At 51.7% G+C, this 27,671-nt stretch overlaps 1 protein-coding gene across 2 annotated transcripts in view; it reads right to left on the bottom strand.

Annotated features, from left to right (window-relative positions):
• roraa (RAR-related orphan receptor A, paralog a) overlaps positions 1-27,671 on the bottom strand; it is a 180,045-nt gene that overhangs the window by 24,789 nt on the left and 127,585 nt on the right. The window contains exon 1 of one of the 2 annotated variants that reach the window (XM_086163153.1): positions 15,161-15,302. The exons of the other annotated variant lie outside the window; for it this stretch is intronic. Coding sequence (XP_086019279.1) covers positions 15,161-15,191 — 31 coding nt within the window. The 5' untranslated portion in view covers positions 15,192-15,302. Of the gene's footprint in view, positions 1-15,160; positions 15,303-27,671 lie in introns of those variants that run through there. 2 annotated transcript variants of the gene reach the window in all.

Here is a 27,671-nt window from a genome sequence, read left to right as displayed (position 1 = left end):
GTCGACTGACGTCGCGGCGAGCGCGCCAGACGGACCCGGCTGATTAAGACCCGGTTTGATGTTGATAGCGTCCCCCTCCTCGCGGATCTCGCCGAAAAAAGATCCTGGAGCGAGCCTCAATTATCTTGATAATCTGCCGCGAATACTTGATATCATAATGATATAGTATCTATAATTGCTCTGATGAGGTGGGCTGCGGCGCCAAGTAATCATTTGTATCAACACCACTGGGTAGCATCATTATTTATCCGACAGCGCTCGTAAAGCGCTTTGTTTGTTTTCTCTGATTGCTCTTTTACCACCAAAATAAACAGCCCCGGCTCCTTTGAGCTACGGCGGCGTAATTTTCCGGAACAGCCCAGGCATTTATCTATAAATTTATTTTCAATTTGAGGTAAGCCGCGGTCGCGAACGCTAAATCACAACCAGGGAGAAGATTATTCTAATTACCAACCAGCTGTCGCACATGTTGGATGTGTCAGAACACGGAGCGAGAGGTAATCAGTTTCACAGGATCGACCCGGCGCTCGCTCGCGTTTACGTCCCCGCGCTCCACGTCGAAACGCGAAAAACCGTCTTCATTTGTATGCTAATGTTGTGAAAACGAAGAGCGGCGTGTGCCGGGGACGCGGCGTGACCGAAAAGAGAATTTCATGTCAATTTGTGATGCAATCTTGAGGAGACGAGAGCGCCGCCGCCGGCGCCGGAATTAGCCCGCCGTTAGCATTCCGGAGGTTACGTCGCGCTATTGAGGAACGCAACTCATCAATCGAGACGTACGAGGTTTGGGAGGCGAGTTCACAGGATGCGTTTTCAAGCGACGCACCTGAAAAAAATATATATAGCGGGACCCTCGGAGGCTGAGCGGCGTGGAGCCGCTTCGCCAATGCAATTTCAAATACGTAGAGAATCGCCGCGTCCGATGCTACGATCTTGCTTTTAAGGATGAGCCAGACGGAAACGCTTTTGCTCTCCGGGCTCTCGCTGTCTCGCCTACCTGAGGCAACCAGACACTCTTTACAATTTATTTTTAACGAATGATTTTATTTATTTATTCTTTTATTCTTCATGTTCACAATTTTGATGCCCCCCAAAACTGCCCCTCGGGGACGAATAAAGTTTTTCTGATTCCGCACGTGGATTCGTGGAGAAATCTGACTTTCTCCCCCCCGCTGGTCGTGCTAACGGCAGCGTGTCGAGGTGAACGGGTTGATGGACGTTATTGCTCCGTGAGGATGTTGTACCACATCGGGAACAATTGCAAGAGGATCCATTACGACTTGTATGTCAAAGTCAGACGCTGAACGTCTTAATATGTTCACTCGCATCACGCTAACTGGCGCTATTCTCATACGTCCGTGGAGGTTTTCATCCAGTTCAGGGTGAATTCGTGTCAAAATCTGAACAAAGTGAGGAAGCCTCTGGGATGAGGGGTTAAACGTCTTCAAGTGAAGAAATTCAAGTTCAGTAGCCACGACAAGAAGTATTGTAATGTAAGATAAGATATACTTTGATTGATCCCCAGAGCGGAACTTCTTTCGTCACAGCAGTTTAACGATTATAGTATCAATAAATATAAATAGGGAGACAAGAAAAAGACAATTAAAAGATATCAAAAGACATCCACAAATAAGTAGACAGCAGAGTGAACCACAACAACGACATCGAGGGTAAGAATAAACAACAGATTGGGAAAAAAACAAGAAAAAAAAGACAGCGAGAATCAAACAATGCGTGTTATCTTGCGCTAGCTAGGTTTATGCGATTGTTATCATTTCTACTATTGCTACTGATTCTTTCAGTCTTACTTGTTTTTCTGCAGTGCGGGAGTTTAATAAAACGACGGGAGACCTCTTGTGATGCTTGTAGCCTGCGCTACAAGTTAGCTCGCCGCCTAGCGTGCTTGAAAAGGAAGAGAAGTCGCCGCAAACCTCGAATCTGATCAGTCCGCTCGGCCGTCCCTCCCTCGGAAACCTTCGACCGCCCCGATCGGAGGCTCGGGGACTCGTGCGGATAAAACTCATCGACTTCAACTATCCGGCTTCATTGCGGGTAACAAAGACGTGTCAAAAAACAGGTCTGCGGAAACAAAGCCCCCGTATGCATGTTCGCGCTCATTCCCCCCGCCGCTCCCCGCTTTAACGCCCCGACAAAGGAGACGTTCCCGGGGGGGCGCGGGAGATAGACGCCTGTCAATCGCAGGCCCGGCGACAACATATTCCCCGTGTCGGGGAGCGGCGGGGAAAATGGAGAAATGTGCAATATTCTGATAATATTTCATGCAAACTAATGCAAGTCAGAACACTTCCCCGCCGGCCAGAAGGGAGGGGAAACGAGAACAGGTAATTATCGGATCGCCTCGAGGCAAGAAATGATAGAGATTGCGGAGAACGAGGATATTTAGCCCCGCTAATGAAGGCCCATGTTTAGGGAGCACCGGGAAGGGAGGGCGGGGGAGGGGCGGGGAGGTCGCGCCGCTCCTCGGCAGGAGGCAGAGCCCGATAAGAACGTCTTACATAACGGCCGCGGCCGCTCGGACCGACCGCCGGCCCCGATATTCAATCCCTCCCAAACTTGGACTATTAGCATGTTAGCTCAGGGGTGGCGAGCGCAAATTGGCTCTTGAGGATTGCAAAGCGGCGCGGCCGCATGCACCGATGTGTGTGTTTACGGCGAACCACGTGGACTCCTGGCGCTTCAGAGGAGCCATGAAAATAAAGATTGGATGACAAATATCGCTCTCGAATCGCGGCGTGCTAAACGTGAGATGACGGATAAGCGGTCGAGACGGTCGGCGCGTCTGTTGAAATAATAACCTTCGTGGGTTTACTTCTAAAATGATCTAAATATTTCTAAATGATTTAATAGTCTAATGATTATCTAAATTAAATAAAAACGTCAGTAGAGTTATTTCTCTAAATGATCTCAATATTTCTAAACGATCTAATCATCTGCTCATTATCTAAATTAAATTATAACAGTGGATTTTTTCCTCCAAAGAAGTGAGGAATCGCTGTAATTGCTGTTTATCATTTATCGATGGCAACTTTTTAATCGCGGACGTCCGTCGGCTGTTTTCTCGCGACGAAACGGACCGAGCAAGAAACGGAGCGACGAAGAATCCAAGCTCTTCCGGCTCGCTGCGCCGCAGAGGGGCTTCCAGAGGAACTCGCAGAGGAACATCAACATTTTGGCCATAAATAAGTCTGGAGTTAGCGAACGGCCAAGCAGCGCAGGGAGATTAAACTCATTTCTGTCCGTGACACCGGGAACCCCTGCACGGTACAGCGGCCCCTGAAGATACCGATCGCTTTATGGACGAATTTTTGCACCCGCAACTTCCATGCGCTTCAAGACGTCGCCGCGTCTCCTGAATTGGTCGCTTCTCTTTCCTTGAAGCCTCGCAGCTTCCGGCTTCCCTCGACCACTCAGTCCGGCCGCGCAGCTCGCGTCGTGCTCGAATCTCTTGGTCGGCATCGTCGTATATCTTTCTGCTTATTTTCTGTATGTTTTTTTTAGCAATGATCATCCAAATTCATTTAAGATATGACAAAAATGAACATATGAACCTGCTTCTGGAACACATTCATATCTTAAGGGATCATTGTAGCTTTAGCTTCAACTCGCTAACGGGAAAACAAGTTCAGGAGTGCCTGCAGACCCACACACACACACACACACACACACACACACACACACAAACACACACATATCGGCCCGGCCCGTTTAACCCTATAGAAAGGTTCATGTTTGCCCGTGTCGACAGCCCGACTTAAAGTGCTGAAAAATAAAAAGAGATGGCTTATTTTGTATATGCAGCACTTCCCCCGGACGGATATGAAAGTTTAATCACGGCATTAGGATTCACAGGCATTCCCTTGCCAGACCTGCTTGCAGACATCAGAATTGCTAATTTGCCGGTTTGCCCGGGAAGAGGCCGGCTCGCAGCGAGGAGCGGATGAATGGGAAACCGGAGTCTGATTTGTCCAGATAACCTTGAACCCCAATGTTCGACTTCCTGTGAAGGCGCGGCGCCCAATCAGTCCGTCTTTATCGCGTCGATCTCAGCCTCCGGCGGCGCCGCGCTCCCTCGCTCTCACCTGACCGCCGAGGGTGCGCCGTGGCGCCAAAAGTCATTTCCTGTCTCCGCCCGTTTCAGGCAAACCGCCGGCCTCGCCAGAAATGCCACGAATGAATAAGCGGAATAAAGCGGGCCGATCTCACGTCGTCTCGGGAAATAAAAAAAAAAAAAACAAAAAAAAAAAAACCCACCAGATTTCAGCTCCCTTTCTAATCTCCGCAATTAATTGGGATCTCTGGCGAGGAGCGTTCGCCCCCCCCCTCCCCCCTCCAAACCCCGACACGATGAAGAAGAAAAGGTCCTGACAGGGTCGTGAGTCAGCAGAGATGTGAAATTCAAATTGGCCCGGCTAAGCATTTTGGAGGCTGATGGTGATTTGAGCGGACTGCGGTACAGTACGAGAGCCCGGGGCTGAGAGATGCCGGAGTTACTCATGGACACAGGTGCTTTATCAGCAGAGCAGATGGGGGGGTGGTGGTGGTGAGGCGGGGGGGCGGCGGTGATAATTGTAAGCTTCATCAGATGATACGCAGAACTCTGTTGCAGCACATTACAGAATCATTTCACACAAGCTAAGGTTTCAACGCCCCCCTTCTCCCACCGCCCTTCCTGAAATAAGCCAAACACGTCCTCTCCTATTAGCGTCACTCCGTTAGAAGAACGGCGCTGGAATGGCTGCCGGAGAAAGCCTCCGCAAAATTAACGTGGAAATCTATCATTAGCGCCGGAGGACGGAGCCCTCGCCGCTTCCCTGTCACAGACTCCACGGCGCGCCGGCGCCCTCCCCGCGCGCCGCCATCTTTCACTCTGCCTCGCCGCCCGCCGCGCCCGCCGGGCCCGGGGCGACCCGCGCCCCCGGAGAACATCCATTTTCACTTCAAAACCCGATCGGCTTCAATCGTTTCCGTGGCGACGCACGGTCACGCCGGCCACGGATCTCCCCGAAGGCCGGGGTTTGTAATTGCATGGTAGAGAGAGCGCCGCCAAACCTATACGGGAATCTCGGCGCGGCGCCGCTAAAATCGTCCCATTCACGTGGTTTTTCTCCATTCCCGTTTCCGGCGGCCGGAGAAAACAAAATATGAATTGGCGAATAGCTGAGCCCCCTGATCACATGACCAGACGCCGTCTCCCACCTCTTCCGCGCGAACCCGCAGATGCTGCCTTTGTCTTTGAGGCTGAGCGACGGATGCGCCGCAGCAGATGGAGACGTCGGACGCTTTCAGGAATTATTAATGGCACGCCGTGATCCCAAATGACCTTCAGCAAATAGTCTCCCAGCAGCGCCGTGCGCCGGCGTCCCCGCGCAGCCATATTGAATTCAGTCAACACACCCGGGTCAACGAGGAAGCGCGGGAGCGCCGTCTTCACCGCGGTACGAGCGCTAATCCGGTCGGCATCCGATCGAATTGAACACAATCGCGCGTCGTTTCGGGAACAGATTTGACATTTGTACGGCGAACGACGCGTTTCCGTAAAGCCCAATTTGTTTTTCTTTCTTTCCCGCTTACAATGGGAACCTCGGCACCGGGAATTAATCTCCAGAAAAGCCTTCCCTGTAGTTTTAAAAATAAACCCTTCATCATTGTTCGGGGGCCGGGGGGGCTTTTGTGGCTGCTCAAGGGATGCGCCATTGTGACATCGAATCTATATTACGAACGTACGTCGGTAATAACCGTAAAATATCTGTGCCTATGGATAACTGGGTTTACAATGGGAGCCCGGGAGAGGAGCGCAGCTGTCTATGCGCGCCGTCCCCGCCTTTCTTTATTTTAGCGCATTAAGATCTACTTTATTGGATGAAACACGGACTGTTCCATTATTATCCTCCGGCGTTCTGAAATAAAATGCCGATTGACCGCCGCCGCCGCTCTGCAGACGGAGGCAGGAATTAGTCGACCGATTAGACAACCCATCCGGAAGCCCCCTCAGCCCGACGAAAAAGCAGATCGCGCGACGGATCCTCACTCGAGGACGCTGAGGTTGCGATACCTTTCCATGAAAACGAGGCGAGGTAAGACCCACTGCGCGGGAACCAGGGCGCACAACTGCCCGGGCGATTAAACACCGTTGACCCGCGACCACGGACCGCTTATCATTGACATTTAGCAGGACGGGAAAGGATGCGCCGGGAGCCCCGAGTGCCGAGCTAGCATACGGCTCGCAGGTACGTTCAGGTATGACGCTAATGAGACCCAGGCCTGCCTCAGCATGTAGCATGTAGCATGTAGCATGTAGTGCGGACAGTAAAAGAGGCTTTCTGGCATAAAGATACCCGCACAAAGCGTCGGGTGATTTATCCAGCTATTGAAAGCGCCTCCCCGCCCCGGTCGCTGTTGCCGTGGCGCGAGCCGCTCGTGCGCGGCGAAGAACGCCGCACGCAGATACAGCATGACACTTACGTTACATCAATTATGCCACGGTTTCCCCGCAGAAGGGGATGCGAGATGACGGCGGAGGGCCGACGACACGATCTGACGTGGGTAAAGATGCTAATCGTCCGATGGTGTATTCCTGACTGCTGGTGTGTGTGTGTGTGTGTGTGTAGAATGCGTAGCTCTCTGCGGGGGGAAGGGCCAATCGCAATATTAGGTCTTTGTGTTTCCTGCTTCCGGCGTGTTGGAGTGGAAGCGGTCCGTTGCACTGAAACCCGGGTGGAAGGTCACATGGTCCTGGGGGTCGTTGACCCCTTTATTTGTTTTAGCCGCTTCCTAGACGCAGGACTTACTGTCAGGATGATGGGGGATGTTTAATGTTATTCAAAATATTATTTTAAATATATTATTATAGTGCCCAGAGACATATCCATGCTCTCAACCCGAATTAAATCTAAATTCTTGGAAATGGTAGCATTTCCACAGACGCTTGTCGGCCTCAAAGCATGAAGGTCCACGCTTGGATTCCCACCGGGTTTTTTTTTTCCTGTGTGGAAAATCCCCGGGTCTGTGTGGGTTCCTCTGGGTTCCTCTGGGTTCTCCAGGTTCCACCCGCGGTCAAATGGATTAAAATAATGGCTGTTATGGGAATCACTCACTCACTGTGAACGAGTGAGCGAGCCAAAGGTTGTGTCTCTATGTGATGCGAATGAGACAGTGGTATTTTTCTCTCCCTGACCTTTAAATAAGTGTGTGTTTGTCCGTGGGATGTGTGAACGAGCGGGTTGCTGCTTGTAGGTCTGACGTGTGAATGAGTGAGTGAATGGTTGTAAGTCTCTATAGGACGTATAGATGGAAGGGTGAATAGTGCCATCATTTACGGACTATAAGCCGCTTTCAACGCTGCGGCTTAAACAACCATGTGGCTAATTTATGGATTTTTTAGGCTAACGAGCTTCACAACGGCAAAACATTCAGCCTGGTCACATGAAAGTCTGAGGCCGTTCCATTCCGACGGCGAAGAAGACGACTTGAACGTTTTTGGAAGACCGAGAGACGTCGGCTGGATAGATGGACTTTTCCTTGTATTTCCTTGATCTTATTTATTATTCACTCTCTTTCACCAGCCGTCTTACAGCCACTGTTTGGAAAAAAAGATTTTCTACTACATAATTGTGGATGTTACCGGCACGGATTGAATTAAAAGTTAATAAAAAGGTTTGTGTGTGAACATCTCATGTTATAACATGGACACCTTTATATGGAAACATAGATTTATTTAGTTATTTTTAGCCGGTGTGGCTTCTATGCAGGTGTTTGTTTGTTTGTTTGTTTGTTTAGAAGTTTATTAGGACAGTGTACAATTACATTAAGCACAGAGGCAGAGATGTTTGTACCAGATTATAGCTTATAGCTAATTTCCATCTGTAGTCCTGGACAATACAAATATAAAACTGTATAAAATAGACAATATATATAAAATGCGCTCAATAGTGTGGAGATGATGGTGAATTTGATGGTGAATTTGTCTCTGCGTGAGAGGGGGTGAACGGTGGTTTGTCTCCAGATGACGTGAGTGAATGAGTGACTGAGGGCTTTTTTTCTCTATATGACCTTTAAATAAGTGTGTGTATGGTTGTGTGTCTCTGAGACTGACGGGGTGAACCCTGGATCGGCTCCGACCGCGGCGCGCGAACGAATGAAACCGCCTCGAAAAAGCCAAAAAGTTTGTGGCGCGTTTGCGCCGGGGGTCGATCGTATATGTATTTTTTCCGTGGAGCGCGAAAAAGAAAGGAATAAATTACATGAACGCTGTCCATCTCTTGGTGTTCCGCGGCCTCCCGTTAATTACCTTCAGGGTTGCTAATGAGAATGTGTAAATGAAGCCCGCCTCGTCCTGCCGTGTTTACTCGAAAAATAAAAAATAATAAACTGAAGGGGGAAAAAAGAAAATCCCCGGTGTATAAATTATAATAATCCCACATCAAGAGAAAGTACGGGGGGGGAAGAAGCGAGCGGAGATCAAAGCGGAAAAGGTCCGACGTAAACACGGATCGGGAAACAACGGCGGCGCGGCAGGTGATCCGCGCACGGCGGCGGCCGACGGGACGTCCCTCTTACCCTCCATAAAGGAAGTCAAAATAAAGGATAAACAGCCGTAATTGCGGAAGCGGCTCGTCGCGTCGGCGAACACCTGACCGTTTCTGGACGTTTCCGTGCCGACTGAACCGTCCGACAAACAGGAAGCCCGGCCACAAACCGAGTGACGTCCGTGAAAACACACACACACACACACATAGACTGCCGGCAATGAGGCTTTACATGCAGCCTGCAAGACAAAAAAAAGGGCAAACAGACAGTCTGCTACCTTGCAGGAGGTTTGTTTCCAGAATAAATAGCGGGACGGATTTGTCTGCGGTCGGATGATATGTATTTATAAATGCTCGAGCCGAGGCGGTGGAGGTGTGTGTGTGTGTGTGTGCGTGTGATGGCTCTGACAGAGATGTGTCATTAGCAGCGGGCTGCGCGGCTCTGATAGTAATTGAAGACGCCGCCGTTTAAAAACAGCCACCGGCGTGATGTAACCGGACTCCGCTCCTCCGCTCCTCCGCTCGCCGCGTCCAACTAAACAAAAAACTCGGGAGGCGACGGCTGCTCTCTTGCAGCTGTCAGACGTGTTTCCACGGCGACAGAAATCCGTCTCAAGCGACGCGTGAACTCTCCGTTGGTGGATTCCTCAGGCGAGCCCTTCGGATTCAATGGACGCTTCCTGTTTTCGGAGGAGGCCGGCTCTGGAAATCACCCCCCCGCCAAAATTAGAGGCCGACCGTAAACACAACCCGGGACTTTTGGCGAGGGACGGGGCTGGTAGCCCGCCGCCGCCGCCGCCGTTGTCGAGCCGAGCGGCCGGCTTGACGAGGCCTTGAGATCAGCACGCGGAACGCTCTCGTCCTCAGAACGAGGCGGCTCCGGGGCGGGGGGGGGGGGGGGGGGGGGGGAGCGGAGACAAAAATACGGCGGGAACAAAAAAACAACTTGAAAAAAAACAAAAATGAAAAGCCTCCCGAAGAGTCGGCGGCGGGTTGATTGCCAGCTGCACTCCAGACTACCAGGCTCTCGGAGCCGCCGAGAGCCGGAGCGTCGTCTCCAGCTACTTAATCAGTTTCAATGGGGAGGGATGGATCCCGACATGGAGACGGCTCAGCGTGACGGGGAGGAGGACGCTCCAAATCAGCAATCAGATCCTCCACGTCGCCGTGGAAGGAGCGCGGGGAGCCAGCCGGAGTCGGGTCAAGCATCTCTCCAGCACCAGGTAACCCTTCGCTCCAGCCGGGAAGGAAGCGTCGGCCCCTCCCGCCGCCGCCGCCGCCGCCGCCTCGCACCTGACGTGTTTTTGTTTCGCACTTTCAATTTTACACTCCAGAAGTTTCCCCGGCGAAGTTGGATTTCATTAAAAGCGCGGCGTCCCCGAATGAGCCGCGCAGCGCGCCTTTAAACAAAGTTCATTGCCTTGCACATTCTGCGCCCCCTTTCATCTTTGTAATTAGCACCGAAGCAGCATTTCTTTTATTTCAAATGTATGCACGGGCATAAAAATCAATCTGAAGCAGACTGTTCCGGCAAGGCTGTTTTGCTTTGTTATTTATGATGATGGAATTCCTTTCATGAATCTCGAGCGGGGACGAGGGCCGCCTCGCGCTGGCAACCTTGAGCGCGAGCCGTGCGTCCGGCCTCCGCGGGCTCCTCCGGGAGACGCAGGCGGAGTCGCCGGAAAACGCCGCCGGCGGCCGAACGAGAAGCCGCTCCCGTTAGCGTTTCTTCCAAAAGTGCGCCGCCTAGCGGTGCGGAGGACCGGCGCGCCGCCGCGCTCCCGGCTCCACGCGTGTGAATAATTCTGCGGTTCAGGTACGAGCCCTAATGGCCTCTACTGGGACGTCGACGGCGCCGCCTCTCTCCTTCTTGTAATAAAGCAGTCGCGCTCGTGTCGCCACGACCTTTGTTACGGCGCCGCCTGCTCCCTCAACTCATCAAAATTCCAGGCATCTCTCATTTTTCATCCTTTGTTCCCCGCCGAGGGTCCCCAGATGCCAGAGTGGCTCTCCGCGGAGGGCGGAGGGTGGGGGTTGACTCGGTACGCTCCGACCTCCGACCCTCCTCCGTTCCCGGACTCGCCGGAACGGCAGCGCCGTAATTTGGCTAATGCCATTAGCGCGTACGGTCTTCTCTGCGGCTAAAAATAACGCTGACATTCCCGCGCGCAACCCGGGGATTCGGGTTCAGCCGCTTCGCTGCTCCGCGTCCGTTGTGTAACTGCTGAGTAATCCATAATAATGGCGGCGTGTGTCACCGACAGCGCGCCCCCCCTCCCTCGCCGCGCTCGGGCCACGTCAACGCCCGAAACTCACCCCGCCCCCGGCCCGGGCCCAGGGGTTAAAGGTGACGAACCGCCGCAAACGCCGGCGTTTCTGGAGGAAAAGCGGGTCGGAGATCGAGGCGGATGCCGGATTTGTTTACCTCGCCGTCACGAGCGGCAGGAAGCGAGAGGCCCGGGCTTCCGTCTCCGGGGAAGGAGGCATCGGCGGAGGCTGCCGTTCACCTTCTAGCGCTTTCCGAGCTCGCCTTTTCCCCCCTCGACTCGCACCAAACACCTGAAACTCCTCACGTGTTTTTTTTTCCCGTCCTCTGTGTTTCGAGTCGGACAAAACGCGAAATCGATCGCGCCTTTTTTTTCGCCCCGCGTTTCCTTCTTTGATGCAACTTCAAAAAGCCAATGGACGCCCCCCCGGGGGGGCGGCGGGCGGGGGGGCGGGAGGGGGGCGATTCAAGGAAACACGCTCAGAATGAAAAGGGGGTCGAGGGGTTACTCTCTTTTAAAGGCCGTTAACTTCCAGGGACCCGAAAAGCGCGTGAGCCGAGCGGGTCACGTGACCGAGCGGCTGCTTTCAGGAGCGGGGAAAAAAGAAAGGCAGCTAAAATATAGATATATAAATATATAGAGCGATCAGTCTGCCGTGTGTCTCGGTGTCGAGGCGAGGGGGAACAGAATGATCGAAAACATCTCGCTCCGCGGGCTGTCGGCGCGCTCTTTAGATAATCGCACTCCGACAGAGGAAGTGCTCCATCAGCGGCTAAATGACGCGCAACAGCGAGACACTTCAAAAGACCTGATGAGTGACTTCAGATAAGTCTGTGTGTGTGTGTGTGTGTGTGTGTGTGTGTGTTAGGAAATTACCTTTAACTTAAAGGCTAGGTGTGGTGGTAGCGAGTAGCATTGTGTGTGTGCAGAGGAGCAACAACGCAATAAATGGATGCTGTTTTTGTCGCTGTTTGATTGGGCGTGGGACGGCGGGATGGGGGGGCAATTAACCCCCCCGCTTCCCCAAACGACGGCGGTGACGGGAGTAATCCGTCAAAACCGCAAAGGTGTGGCCGACGGGAGGCTTCGGTGACTGACGGGGCGGCGCGGGAGGCGGGAGATTAATAGACTAATGCGCGGGACTCTGACTCGCGTGTCTCGCCCGTCGTCGAAATAAAGGACCGACTTTGCCGAAAACGCAACACAAACACAAACGCCGTTATAACAAATGTGTAATAAATAGGTTATTACACGTGAATAGGGTGAGGTAATAAGGGAGTCGCCGGGAACGCCGATGAAGACGGCGAGAATCAGAAGTTCAACTTAACGATGGCAAGGTGAAAAATGAAAAGAGTTATTTTCTCCCCTTCCTCGCTCTCGCTCCCTCCCGTCGTTTCCTCTTCCCCCGAAGCCAAAATCAAAAATCCATGCCCACAATGGGCAGTCAATATCTCATTAAACACTCCCTACACACACACACACACACACACACACACACACACACACCATCGGGGCAGCCAGGATGTTCATCTTGGATGTGCGCGGGGCCGACTGGCACACCTCACACACTCACACACACACACACTTTAATAACCTGTGGGGACACCACGCCACTTCCTGCAGCGGCAGAGAGACATGAGAGGAGGCTTAAACACACACACACACACACACACACACACACACACACACACACACTGTTTGTAAATTTTCCCCTCAGAGGAGAAGGAAATGAAAGCATAACATTTTTTCTTTTTTTTTTTATAAATGGTGATAATTACAGGACGCTGCCGCGTGAGTTTTTTTTTTTTCTTTTTTTTTTTTTTTTTTAACATTTTTATTTTTAAGTCCTACCCATCAATCCGACACTCAGGTCTGATGTTCACGTCCTCGCGATGCGTTCGCTGACATCCAGAATAAAATAAAAACGCCTTTTGCTTGTGAAGTCTCACGAGGCTGGACGCGCCGCGGTGTGTTAGCTCTAGCGTTAGCAGGCGGCGACCCCCGGATAGCGACCGTTCTCGTTAACCTCCGCGCGGACGTGCGATGGCCGACGGGCGCGACCGGACGCCTTACAGGAAGCGACAAAACGGCGTCGCAAACCTCGTTAGCGTAGCACGCCGGCGGCCGTCGCCGGGTATCGGCCTTCACCTCCTCATGCACGCCTTTATTTCACAGTCGAGTGCGCGCGTGCTAAATCATACATTCATGTGTGGCCTTCTGGAGGTAGGAGGGACGGGAGAAGGTGGAACACGCCTCTGTCGGGCGAGGGGGTTAATGGTACACACACTCCTCCGTCGAAACACACACACATCAAACAACTTTCTTTAATTATGTAACGGGAGTTTTCATTTTTAATTGTGCTGAGTAGGCCCGCCTCATTTGCATGGGGTAATGAGAGGGATGTTTCCATTACAGGTAATTAGGTACTTGAGAGACGGTGGCGTGGAGGAGAGAGCTAAATAGAGGGGTGGGAAGGGGGGGGTGAAGGGTAAATACAGGTTTTTCCTTTTTTTTTTTACTCATCTTAAATCACAAATAATAGTGACAAGAAACATAAGATTTAAAATTAAAATGAGATTTAAAAAAAAAAAAAAAGGAAAAAGAGATGGTACAGTCCGGAGCGAGGACCCCCGTGTTTGTGGGGAGAAATAAAAAAAGAAAGGAAAAAAAGAAAAAGAGAAAAAAGGGGTTTACTTTTACAGCCCGGTGGAGGACAAAGAGGCGGCCGGGGAAAGGGGGGGGTTAAAATTAATTTTTATAAGGAGAACGTGCACTCTGGTGTGCGTGACCACCCCCAAGAAATATAAATAAAAGCATCCTTCATCCATCCTTGAAATCCTCCACTACGAGTGACATGTAAAAGGTCATCGGGTCAAAGGTCATCTCTCACATGTAGCTCACTAATAATGAGAGTTTCCCCTTCTAAATGAAGTCTCTCATGCAGACACACACACACACACACTCTCACACACACACACACACAGACACAATGAATGGTTCAGAGAGCAGGATGAGCCTGCGGGGGGTAACGGGGGGAGGGGGGGGCAAGGCCGCCCATCGGCGATCAATTCATTATCAATAAATCAATCAGCACATTGGTGTGTTGAAAACATTGCAAAGTAATACTCGCAAGCAGAGTGTGTATCTGCAGCCCTGCTCTGCGGGCTGGGAGAGGAAAAACAACTGTGCACCGTGTGTGTGTGTGTGTGTGCAAGCATGCGTGAGAGATATGCGTGTGTGTGTGTGTGTGTGCGTGCGCTGCACTGTATGTATGACTGCACTTTTCTAACCGTCTGCACAAATATGTGTGCGTGTGTTTCAATGCGCGTGTGTATGTGCGTGCGTGTGTGTGCATGTGTGTGTAAGTGTGTGTGTGTGTGTGTGTGTGTGTGTGTGTGTGTGTGTGTGTGTGTGTGCAAATGTGATGGAGGGGGTGGAAGGGCTGGGATTTGGCATCCTAGATCAACATCACACACAGACTGGGAGGACCCGGCGCTGCTCCGGTGGCCACATATGTAAACCCGACTACCCCCAAAAAAATAGGTCAGTGGAGCACATCGCACTCACACACACACACACACACACACACATGCACACACACACACGCATGCACGCACGATCACGCACATGTAGACACACACACATGCACCTCTATCAAGTCGAAGAATCGCAGCCCTGCAAGTCACGCCAGTGCGTCGCTGGGTTCAAACACACACCACAGCGCACGTCTTTCCCCCCGCAGAACACACACACACACACACACACACACACACACACACACACACACTCGACAAAAGGATTAAGGTCTGGGCAGAAAGGGATCGCGACAGAAGCCCCCCCTCCAGCCTTTGCCCCTTTCACTGACCCCCCCTCATGCAACCCAAACCACAATATTAAAAAAAAAAAACTTCTCGTCACACACACACACACACACACACACACACACACACACACACACATGCAACCGTAACACTGCAAATATACATTTCTATAACTTACAGAGGATCTTTTTAAATTAAAAAAAAAAAAAGGATTAAAAATCCAGCCATGCATGAATATGCGAGTCGGAGCTCAGCTGAGCTGCAGGAGCGCCGCATCCCTCCATCCCTCCATCCTTCCATCCTTCCATCCCTCCATCCCTCCATCCTTCCATCCCTCCATCCCTCCATCCCTCCCTCCCTCTCCGACTCGCTCTTCCTCGCTGTCACTCTCGCCCTCCTCGCAAATGAAACGCAAAGAGTTGGCAGGCTATGAATAGCCGGAGCTTCACTTCCAACCCCCCTACTTGTTACCCCGGAGGATCGGCGCGCCCGTCTCTCACTCCTTCTCTCTCTCTCTCTCTCTTACCTTTCATAGCTGAAATCACAAAATACATCATTGGGCTTCGGGTCCATGCGAGGGGACGTGTCGGCGGCGGCGCCAAGCCCTCCACTGCTGTCTCAGCAGCAGCTGGCCAGCACGGCTCTGCCTCTCAGCCTGCGAGCATGACCACACCAGAATCCATGTGACTGTGACATCAGCGCTCGTGTCTGCGCGCTCCCCACCCACCGCCCTTTGATTGGCACAGCGTGCAGCCAGTCGGGGCGCCGGGAGCCGGTCGGGGGGGCGGGGGGAAGGAGGAGGAGGAGGAGGAGGAGGACGGAGGGAGGGAGGGGGGGAGGCTTGGCCCTCTTCCCGCTGATTGCAGCCCCGGCTCTGCTAGACACAGCACACTCTCGCTATCTGCCGCCCCTTATCTTCCTCTTTTTCTTCGGCGCGGTGATAAAGAGAGAACTAGCAGACGCACCCCCCTCCTCCCTCTTCCTCCTCCTCCTCCTCCTCCTCCTCCGCTGTAACGTATGAGAAATAAGGAATGGCCGGGGGGGGGGGAAGAAACGCAGAGAAAACGACAAAAACAAATAAGAGGATGGGAAGGGAAGGCGCTCGGAGACGGAGAGGCTCCTCTCCTCCTGAAAGACCGATCAGCGTGAGGCCAGATGTCGGCGAGCTGCAGAAGAAGCCTCGGCGTCTCCTCCTGACCTCTCAGAGGACGTGCATGCATCCCCCTTTCCATCCCTCCCTCTCTCTCACGCACACACACACACACACACACTCCTCCTGACAGGTGAAGAAGGGGAGATAGTGGCGAAAGGGTTTAGATGATCCCCTCCACCCCACAGCGCCCGGACGGTGAATTTCTCGCTATCGTTTCTCCCTCCTCCCTCTCCTCCATCCCTCTCTCTCTCCCTCTCCTCCCCCCTTCCCTCTCTCCTCGCTCATCCTCATATGATAATCTGTTCTGACTCCTAACCAGCTGCCTCTCTCTGATACAATATTCTGGTTTTAGTGCAATCCAGCCTTGGCCAATAACCACCGCGCCACATTTGGCATTTCCGCGAGTAAGCCGGTCCTCGTGTCGTCTTTCTTTCTCTCTCTCTCTCTTTCGCTCTCTCTCTCTTTCTTTCTTTCTTTCTTTCTTTTTCGAGACGCCCTTCCAGACAGGCCGCACTAAAAATTAAAAAAAAAAGAAGCATCATAAGCCGTGAAACATTATACTTGGGAAGGCATTAGCACGGCGGCGCTACAGCTCCGCTTTTACCACAGACTTCCGCAACTCGCTCCGAGAGAGGAATCGCACGTTGAAAATACGATTGTTACGGATGTGCTGATTATTTATCTATCCTTCTTCTTCTTCTACCTTTCCAAATATCTCCATCTCTTCCATCGAGGTGCATCTAACCGCCACGTAATCCCCCCCCCCCGGTTTTTATTGGGACTTTTGCGATCCATTAGAGACACTAAACATATTAAATCACGTCGCGTCAATGCCGGCCTCCCCGTCGCACGCCGAATAATGAACCAAATATCACTCACAGGTTGATAGCATCAAATGAAGCGTGCCTGGGATGCAGGAACCAGGCGGCCGCTGACAGACGTACCCCCCTCCCGCCCCCCCCGCGCCCCATTTTCGGCGAAAAGAGCGGCGTCTTCGGGGTTGTGGCCGTCTAACTGCCACCGTCTGCGGGCATCTTTCAACTGCCGTTGTGAAAGTGAGTCAGGGAGGCGGGGGGGGGGTTAGGGCAAACCACAAAATGAACAAAACAAAAAGCCACCGTTTCGTTGAAAAAGACCCCGGCTGGTAGTTCGTGGTGTTTCCCGGCGTGGGTAACGTATGCACAGACAGAACGACACTTGCACTCAGTCGCTCACTAACTTCTTGAAATGACTTCTCATGAGAGTTTGAACCCACCGAGCCTCGGCGCTCCGCTCAGCCCAGGTCACGTGAGCTGCGTAAGAAAGTCCCCGAGCCTCCAATGACGGGAGGTACGAGGAGCGGGGAGGTTTTAGACGGCGGACGCATTTAGGTGCATTCGTTCATTCATTCATTTTGTTATCTGTGGCGCTTATCTTGCACCCTGGAACCGGGATTACACAGCCACATATGGGTTTCCATATCGAGACAACTATTCACCCTGTCGTTCACGCGGCATATAAACATTTAGACATTCACCCTCTCATTCATAACAAATAGAGACATAGAAAATTCACCCTTTCATTCGCGTGTCATAGACATTCATACCTTCACCGGCCCTTTCCTATGTTATGTAGACATGCAACTGTTCACCCTCTCATTCACATGTCTTATAGCGACATATAACATTCACCCTCTGGTTCTTGTGATATAGAAATGTGCGAAAATTCTCCCTTTCATTCACGTCGCACAGACATTAATACATTCACCCTGTCATTCGCATGTCATACAGAGATAAATTTACTATTCCCACGCTCGTCCGTGTCATATAGACATGCAGCCATTCACCCTGTCATCGACATTCACACATTCACCCTCATTTTCATTGGACACATGCGACCATCCATGCCGTCATTCACATGTCATGTTGGGACGTGCAGAAATTCACCCTCTCATTCACACATCATGACGACGTGACGAGATTCACCCTCTCATTCATGCGTCGCATAAACATTCATACCTTCACTCTCTCATTCACACAATATTACACTCATACAAAAATTCCCCCAGTCATTCATGGGGAACCTCGTGCATGTGTTTGGACTGCGGGAGGAACCTGGAGAACCCTGAGGAACCCAGATGCAGACTCCACACAGGAAGGCCCTCCAATCAGGGACCTTCTTGCTGTGAGGTGGAAGCGCTAACCGCCGTGCCAAACATACATTTATATTCAGCAAGAGGACACTTCATTGGATATTTAAGATTCTCCGACAGCACTGAAAAATGGTACGTTCCGATTAAACTATTCCAATCACACCGACTTCTCGTTTCCGCGGGAGCTAAATTTCCGTTCCAGAAAACCGTGTGGCCGGAGGGACGGAGGCGTGGCGGCAGGATGGCGTCGGCGTCGTGAGTCCTCTCCCGACAAACACGCCGCCTCGGACCGAATGTAATTGCGGTTAAAAGCCGTCGCTCCCCGAGGAGAGATGTTTCCAGCTAAGCAGCTTCATTTGCGCCTGATCACCCCCCCGCCTGCTCGCCGTTTGCGGTGACAGGATGCCGATACGCCGCTGATACGTGTTCATTAGGGCATTGATCCGGCCCTCCGAGGGACGGACGGTCAGACGTCCGCGGGCGATAACGGCCGCGCCGTTAAGCCGTCGATGGAATCGTTCCGAGTCGATCGGCTCTTGCGGGGAGGGGCGGCGGACCCGTCGCCGCCGCTCTTATTAAAGCAAATGCATTTCTGGCGGAGCTGAACTCTGCGGAGATGAGGTGGCGGCGCCTGCGGAGGGAAGGAGGGGGCCGGACTGATAATGGCCTCATTAGCGCTCCGTCAGCGGTCAGGCTCGCCGCGCACGCCGCCCAAACGACCTTTGACCCCGGAGGGGGCGCAAGGGGGCGGGGCGGGATAAACAGCCCGCTCGGTTTTCGCCCGGCTTAGGGGATAATCATAGCCGGGTGTTTTCGGAACGGCGGCGGAAGTAACGAGCTCCGGCCGGCCGCTACGTGAAAAACAATACAGGTCAATTTAATAACGACGGCGTGGCGTGGAGCGGAGGGGCATATTATCAGAGCCGTAGCGGCGCCGGGGCCCCACATCGCACAATCATAAACCAATTTAAGGGCCATTCCAGGCAATTTCCTGGGGGCTTCCATTTGCGGCGAGGACTTTGACAAATCGCGCACGCACAACAACAACGGCAGCAAAGGGGAATATAAATTTCAGCGAGAAACGGCGGACGCTCCGCAGGAATGCGGGAGGTTCAAACGGGAGCGGCGAGAATCAGCCGATGCTAGGTCCTTACGGCTAACTGCGGGTGAGCAGTAACCCCCTCCCACCGCCCGCGCACGTACATGCAAAACGCAGTATTTATAGAACAGAGAGGTCGACGGGAAGCGATATGAAAGCGCATCGTTCCCACATAGGTGGAGTGAGCGCCTGTCAGCCCTCGTCAAATCAGAATCGACAACACAGCGCTTATGGCGAGCGGCTGACAGGGCTGTAGCCTTTTCTTTTACCGCCGGTTTATTTATGGAGATAAGTGCATTATCGTCGGCGTTTCCTTTTGAGGCGACGCAGAAAAAAAAAAAAAACGGACCGGTTTTCCGGATCGATGAAATCAAAGTTTTTTCCGGGGGGGAAAAAAGGTGTTTGGTCAAGCTGAGAGGTCGACTCGGTTCGGTTTCTAAAAAAACCAGAGCGTCGCCGCAAAAACAATCATTCAGTAGATCAATAGAAATCTGATCGCGCGTTGAATTGGCGCCACGGCGCATCTCTTCCCCCCTGAGGGAAGGCAGAGGAAAGGCTGAGGAGCAGGAAAGGAGCGAAAGGGGAACGAGCCGGAGGAGATTACGGCGAGGCATTGCAGCCTGTGTGAGAGGCTTAGCCCGGCTACGCGGGGAGGTGGAACCCTGTGAATTCTAATGAACTGGCAAGACCCCCTCCTCCTCCTCCTCCTCCTCCTCCACCTCCACCTCCACCTCCTCTCTTTTTCCTCTTCCTCCTCCGCCGCCGCCGCCGCCCGTCTTCGTGGCGTGAGGACGACAGGCGAGAAGTGGGAGGTGATTAGGCGCGGCGGCCCCTTCTGTGGCAAAACCAAACAGAGCGGGTCATTTTCCCCCGCGATAATTATGGCTATAACCAGGCATGAGGGATTGGTAATGGACCTGCTTATTCTTCATGTCCCGCGACGCCGGTCGGCGAGCCTGTCGGGGGCGGAGGCGGCGTGCGCGATGATGTACCTCCACCCTCCGCCGCTGGCAGGGCGACTCCGGCAAGAGTGGAGGCGGCGGCTGAAAAGGGCAGGGTAACTTGGCCTTTGAGGGAGAAGTTAACGAATGAAGTTCATTATTGAGGAGCATACCGCCGAGACCCCCTGGAGTGTGTGATGTATTACCAGGCGTCCGAACCCCCCCGCCCCCCCTCGCCGCTTCCACCCCTTCCGCCCTTCCGCCGCCGCAACATCACCGATGTAGCCCGACGCCGGATCCGCGGCGGTGGGGGTGCGGAGTAAAATAGCTAACCTTCCAAAAAGACGCGACAAAGCTAGCGGCGTTTTTAACCGACGGTCGATTTCCGAGCGGATACGAAAAAACAGTCGGAGTGCCTCGGCTTAAACCAACACATTAGGTGTACCCTGCGAATTTTCGGCGACGGCGGCGGCGTTGGTCCGGGGAGACGGTCCAGTCGGCGGCGCGCAGATGACTCTCATTTATTACAGAGCGGCTCTGTTCAAGCATGAAAGTAACTTCTCCCGAGTTCTGCGGGCTGGTTCGCGCTGTCGGCGGCGGCAAAACAAGCGGCGCGCCGGGGGGATTGCCGTTCGCCTCAAGATTGAGGGAGATCTTCAGGCTATTCGCCGCGCGCCGCGCTTAGCCTTCCCCCTTAGCCTCTTTCACCAGGCCGGGGGAGCGTCGGACAGGACGGAGGCTCTTTCTCACCGCGCGCTCGACACTTTTTACTTTAGACTTATGAGGACGCCGTGGGTGCAGGGGGAGTGATCCATCACTCGGTTTGCTCCTCTCGCACCTTCACACATTAGTAATGTGGTCCGCTGAGGAGGAGCCCTGTCATCAGTCTGTACCCGGACCCTCCGAACAAGGTAGGTCAACAGGAGGCAGCGGCAGCTGGCCCACTTTTAGTCTTTCAACGCACCTTTAAGTTTCCCGCAGCCTGACTGGAAACGTCGAGACCGGGCCGGTCAAGGGGAGACGCCGAGCTCCCCTCCGCCCCCCCCTCGCCGTCCCAAACCGTCCAAAAGTAGCGTGGAGCCGCGGTAAAAAAAGTCAAATAATATCTTTATCCAAACGGGCGCCGATAAAGAAAATACAGTGGCTCATAGTTTGGATTAAAAGTTCTAGACTTAGCCATCTGAAACTGTGCGCGCGCATGTGTGTGTGTGTGTGCGTGTGTGTCATCGCGAGACTCCCCAGACTTCTGTAACACACACACACACGTGGCACACACACCGTCATCTGTTCTTTCATGTAACGCCGAGCCACTTTAAGTCAGCGTAAGCCTTTGACCTTAACGTCGCAGGTAATGCACATTTAAATACCCACCTCGCTATTCATGTTTGTCATTTTACTCGCGGAGATTAGGTGTAAAAAAGGCTATTTGAAACCAAAACACAGGATTAAGGGATAATGCTACTCTGTGTCTTGTGAGTCGACCTTGATTCTGTAATCCAGCACAATAATGGAGAACGGCGCATTTCTCCGGCGCCAACATTCAATACTCGCGCGCCGTGGAGCGGCTGACTTTTTTTTTTTTTTTTTTTTATGTAAAAGAAAACGCCGCCCGAGTCGGAAGATGGAATAATGTGAATTAAGATGAACTTCGGCGTAATACCTGTGTAACTGCTGCGAGGGGAAGCAGCCGGCGCCGCTGAGGTCGCGCCTGACAGGGCGGTCGGAGAGCGCCAGACGGGAAGATTGAATTAAGACGCTGCGAGTGAGTTAGACGGAGCGAGGAACCTGTTAGCGAGAGGCTAACAACAGAGGTGGCGGTTCCTGGGTTGTAGAACCCAACATGCTAGCAGGTACGTATACGGCCCGTCCTTGTCAGTCATCTGAAATATGAGTGGCAGAACGGCGGAGACGGAAGCGCTCCGGACCGAGGAGTCTATTCAGAAGCCGTTAGCAAGTGGCTAACGGGAGGGAGTTAGCCAGCTGCTAACGATGGAAGGGGCGCCTCTTAGATTATACTGTAGATCTTGGCATCACCTGACATGCTGGCAGGTACGTGCACGCCCCTCGCCTCCACTCTGCTGTATTTTCCTGACTCTGATGATCTACCTAAAGGTATCAGGAGGGTTAGTAGCGAGCGCCCAATGACAGAGAAGCCCCTGTTGGGTTATACAGTCGATCCCAGCGTCACCTGAGGTGCTAGTAGGTACGTATACGCCCCTCTCCTCCACTCTGCTGTGCTCTCCTGACTCCTTATCTCAACTCAAGCTGACAGTTAGCAAGCAGCTAACGATGGTAGAGGTTACAGTAGACTGTGGCGTCAGCTGACATGCTAGCAGGTGCGTATACATCCCTCTCTTCCACTCTGCCCCAATTTTCCTCACCCTGTACTTCCACCTTAAACTAACAGGAGGGAGTTAGCAAGAAGCTAACGACAGAAGAGGCTCCTCTTGGGTGACACAGTGGATCCTGGAGCCACCTGACATGCTAGGAGATAGGTATACGCCCCTCCCTGCCACTGTGCTGTGTTTTCCTGACTCTATAACTTCACCTAAAGCTAACAGGAGAGTGTTAGTGAGCCGCTAACAATGGAGGAGGCATCTCTTGCGTTACACAGTAGGCGGTGCTGTCACCTGAATGCTAGCAGGTATGTTTAAGCCCCTCTCCTCCACTGTGCTGTACTTTCCTGACTCCATATCTCTACTCAAGCTAATAGGAGGGAGTTAGCGAGCAGCTAACGACAGAGGAGGCAGCACTTGGGTTACACAGTGGATCCTGGCATCACCTGACATGCTAGCAGGTACGTAGGGAGTTAGCGAGCAGCTAATGATGGTCGAGGTTATAGAGTAGACTGTGGCGTCACCTGACATGCTAGGAGGTAGGTATACGCCCCTCCCTGCCACTGTGCTGTGTTTTCCTCACTCTATAACTCCACCTAAAGCTAACAGGAGGGTGTAAGTGAGTCGCTAACGATGGAGGAGGAAGCTCTTGGGTCACACGGTAGGCCGTGGTGTCACCTGACATGCTAGCTGTTATGTATACGCCCCTCTCTTCCGCTCTGCTGTATTTCCCTGACTCCATATCTCTACTCAAGCTAACAGGAGGGAGTTAGCGAGCAGCTAAAGATGGTCGAGGTTATACAGTGGACGGTGGCGTCAGCCGACATTCTAGCAGGTACGTAAACGCCCCTCTCCTCCGCTCTGCTGTATTTTCCCGCCTCTGTAGCACTACCTGAAGCCAACAGGAGGGCGTTAGCGAGCAAGTAACATAGGAGGAGGTACCTCTTGGGTAACACAGCGGATCCTGGCATCAGCTAACATCCTCGCAGGTCCGTATGCACCGCTCTCCTTCACTCTGCTGTATTTCCCTGACTCTGAACCTCCACCTGATCCTAAAAGGAGAGTGTTAGCGAGCAGCTAACGACAGAGGAGGCACCTCTTGGGTGACACAGTGGATCCTGGCGTCACCTGACATGCTGAGAGGTATGTATACGCCTCTCCCCCGCCACTGCGCCGTGTTTTCCTGACTCGGTACCTCCTCGCCACCTTCTCCGCCCCCCCGCCGCTGCCACGGTAGAATGAGAAGCTTTGATGTCTGGGAACCTAGAATGCTGAGCAGTAGAAATCCGCATGCCTGTTATCTGGAGAATCTTAATGATGACGGCTAACTTCACAATGGGTTAACCGCATCCCTCTGTTCTCACACTGTTCTCCTGCGGAAGCGCAAATTAATAGCGGGGAGGGGAAGAAGAAGAAGAAGAAGAAGAAGAAGAAGACAAAAAAGGAAAACAGCATTTCTCTAATAAAGCAGATTCAACAAAACGCGCACAATGTGATCAGCACAAATGTCAATGTGTAGTATCACCCCCAAGCTTTTGTGAGCACTTCTGCTTTTGTTTCGGGCAACTTTTCTCCTCGACGTAGTTTATCGGGGAGGGGGGGGGGGGGGGGCGACACGTTAGCACGCCGTCCTCGCTTCGGATACGTCCCGACTCAATAAACACCCGGCGCTCGCCGAGCAAACACTCCTGTTTGTTGTGCGTCGGCCCCCGGAATATGTTTTTCTCTGATGCCGCGTGACATTTATTATTCATCCCGAAGCATCGCCTAAAAGATATCTCCGAGTGATGCAATTACGGAGGACGACCCGCTCATCACTCCGTCCTCCTCCCCTGAATAATTCAGGAAGTATCCCGATCCCGCTTTACCTACTCGCTTTTCCGATTCACCCGTTTTTCTCGCCGCTACCAGAAGCTAATGGAGGTTGCAGCGGCGCTAACGGCGGGTGCGCACATTGTCGCCCGCTACGCTAAATTCCCAGAAATGACCAGGAAAGCCGCCCGGCGATTGAGCGATAAGGCCGAGCGCGAGGCGCCGCCGCCTCACCCGTCTCACCCGGCCCGAAAGACGGCCGGCGGGAGAGAAATCGCCGGCGGCAGACGGACGGCGCCAACGTCGGGGCGCATTGTGCCGTCGTCATGTGTCACTTACTCTTGTTCTGCGTTTTGACAACACTTGGAGACCTGGGGGGGCTTTTCAGTTTTTTCGGCGAGACACAATAAGGGACGGGGGTGAGGAAAAGCTGATGAGGCCCCTCTTTCTGCTTCTCCGCAAATTCTCTGAAAGAGCTGCGCCCAAGAAGAGCCAGATTAAGAGGCAACAAAGGCAGAACACCCCCGCGCCACCCCCACCTCCAGGCCCCTGTAAAAAGCTGTCATGCAACCCTACAGCTCCCCCTCGCCACTCTCCGCCTTATATAAAACACCCCGGGCCCCCAGGAGGCGATAAAAAAAAAAAAAAAAAAAAGGAGCGTCCTCACCCGGGGAAAACTTATGCAAAAGAAAGTACGCGTACAAAGGCCATTTGCAATTTCACAAAATGGCAGACCATAATGCTTTTTTTTTTATTTTTTACTTTAGAAATGAAGGCCTGCCATATTGTGTTGAGGGCTGAAGGGGGGGGGGGGGGGGAGTACAGAAGGCGAGGGGAAAAATGGAGAAAAATCACGCTGGCCTGGTTTACGACAAATAGATAGCTCTATTGATTTCTCTTTAACAGTGACTGTCCATCCCTCACTGTTGTGATTACACTGACCTATTTGGGGAAAAGAGAGGGAGAGGAAGAATAGCCGTCTATTATGGATTAAACCAAAACGTCCCAAAAAGAAAATACTTTTTTCTTTCCTTTCGGGTGCGTGTGTGCATGTGTGTGCATGTGTGTGCATGTGTGTTTGCGTGTGTGTGTGTGTGTGTGTGTGTGTGTGTGGAGCAAACAAATAAGAGTAAGATGAAACATAACCTACAGTACGGGTTGTGTCAATTTAAGTGCTTCGCCGCCGCCGGCCGGGAAAAGGAGGAAACAACGAGTTACCATCCAGCACCACGCTGAGAATCAAATAACTTTCCAGAGAAGGACGGTGGAGGTGGCGGCGGCGGCGGCGGCGGGGGGGCCACACGTGGTCGGGTTCACTTCTAACAGCCGTCGGAACGCCGGGGTGAAAGGAAGGCGTAACCACGGCGGGTGCGAGCGTGGACTTTTTTGTTTTGTTTCGTTTTCCCCGCCTCCTCTTCCCCTCCGGCCGGCCGGGCTTCATCACGGGCCTCGGCTCAACCGCGCGCCGGATGCACCTTCCCCCACGTGAGCGCCGCTAACGAATCCCCGACGGGGATGAATCAAGGCGGCGGCGTGATGAAACGCCTTCAGACGGCGCGGAGACGACTCGCCGCCCGGGGGCCGTTCTGCTAGAGCGAGCCTGTTGCCAAGCAAAATTAAACAGCAACTGGGACGAGTTTTTCCCCTCCGCTGGACACGGACGCCGCTATTTGGTCCCGTGGATCTCAGGTGCGTTCGAGTGAAGACGCCCACGCCAGGCCAGGGGACGGCATGACGGCCCAGGGAAGAGCCGACATCACGGCCGGGGGAACGTTTACAGATGTGTTCCCATTGATAATCATATTTCTTCAGGTAAAATATAAATGTTGAAAAAAAACACAACATGCCTATTACACGCCTGTATGATAAACACTAGAAAGCAATCAAAAATAATCAAATACTATTCAAAATACTAATAGTAATACTAATCGTAAAATATAATATAATATAATATTATATACGATGACAACAGTCCATCAAAAGATGTTATACTGAATGATTATAACTATCATCATTAGTATTGTTCATGCTTAATGTTTCATTTCAGATAATATTATATAACATGTGATGATAAAAATATTGATATAATTAATATTCCTCTTGTTTTTTATTCTACAATGGTTTTGTAATATAATATAATATAATATAATATATGATGACAACAGTCCATTAAAAGATATTATACTGAATGATTATAACTATCATTATTAGTATTGTTCACTCTTAATGTTTCATTTCAGATAATATTATATAACATATGATGATAAAAATATTGATAAAATTATTATTCCTCTTGTTTTTTATTCTACAATGGTTTTGTAATATAATATAATATAATATAATATAATATAATATAATATAATATAATATATGATGAAAACAGTACAATAAAAGATTTTATACTGAATGATTATAACTATTATCATTAGTATTGTTCACTCCTAATGTTTCATTTCAGATAATATTGTATGAAATATGATAAAAATATTGATATAATTAATATTCCTCTTTTTTTGTTTTACAATGGTTTTGTAATATAATATAATATAATATAATATAATACATGATGAAAACAGTAAATTAGAGATATTACACTAAATGATTATAACTATTATCATTAGTATTGTTCACTCTTAATGTTTCGTTTCAGATAATACATGACATATGATGATAGAAATACTGATATAATTAATATTCCTCTTGTTTTTTTATTTTACAATGTTTTTTTAATAAAAATATAATATAATATAATATAATATCATCTCATATAATATAATGATGATGATAATATGCATTGTTATTCCATATAATAACAGAAGTGACAAGTGTGATTGTTGTTATTATTGCCATCATGTTATTTCCCTATTTCTACTGTTTTTTTTCAGAATAACCGCAGTGTGTGAAGTCCATCAGCTGCTGTTCCCACATGTCTCCGTGACCCCCCCGCCCAGCGATTCAGCACCGACAGCATCGGGGCGGCGAGGCTTCGGCGCAGGGGCCGCCACGTTCGCCGTAACAAAAAAAAAGGGCAGATCGGCGAGGAGAGGAATCCCATTCGGGCCGGGAATAAATGGAGAGGCGAGAGCGAGGGGATATTCCTCAGTCAGAGCGACGCTTCTGTCACCAGAATGGAGACGAACTGGTGGAAACACTGGAACTTCGCTTCATGTCTGACTAAAGAGTTCATACTGCCGCCTCCCTCTGGCCGCGCTCTCCGTGCACCGACGTGCACATCAGCGGCAAAGACGGGGAGAAAATAAAAAGCAAGTTTGCCCCTTTTCTTTTTATCTGTAGGACTACAGACACCTGCCGCATCACAACAGCGTCCTTCCCAGGAGCTTTGTGTTGCCAGGAAATAAATAAACGTCCGAACGGCGGGTGCAGAAGGCCGACCGGGGGGTCCGGCGGGCGCCAGTTAGCCGAGATCGGGGGTCCCCAGGGGCCCCAACTCGGTGCCGCCGCCCTCACACACACACAGCTTGATGGCAGATTACAGGTGGGACGTCTTATCTGGGCCGCCATCAGCAGCGGCGTGGGATCCTCCGCCCCGCCCCTCAACAGGTCA

This window comes from Fistularia commersonii, chromosome 17, assembly GCF_037954325.1.
Source record: "Fistularia commersonii isolate RoL2024-O1a breed Wild chromosome 17, RoL_Fcom_v1.0, whole genome shotgun sequence".
NCBI classification, from domain to species: Eukaryota; Metazoa; Chordata; class Actinopteri; order Syngnathiformes; family Fistulariidae; genus Fistularia; species Fistularia commersonii.
The sequence above is the reverse complement of the archived record's forward strand: the minus strand, read 5'-3'. Positions and strand labels throughout refer to the sequence as shown.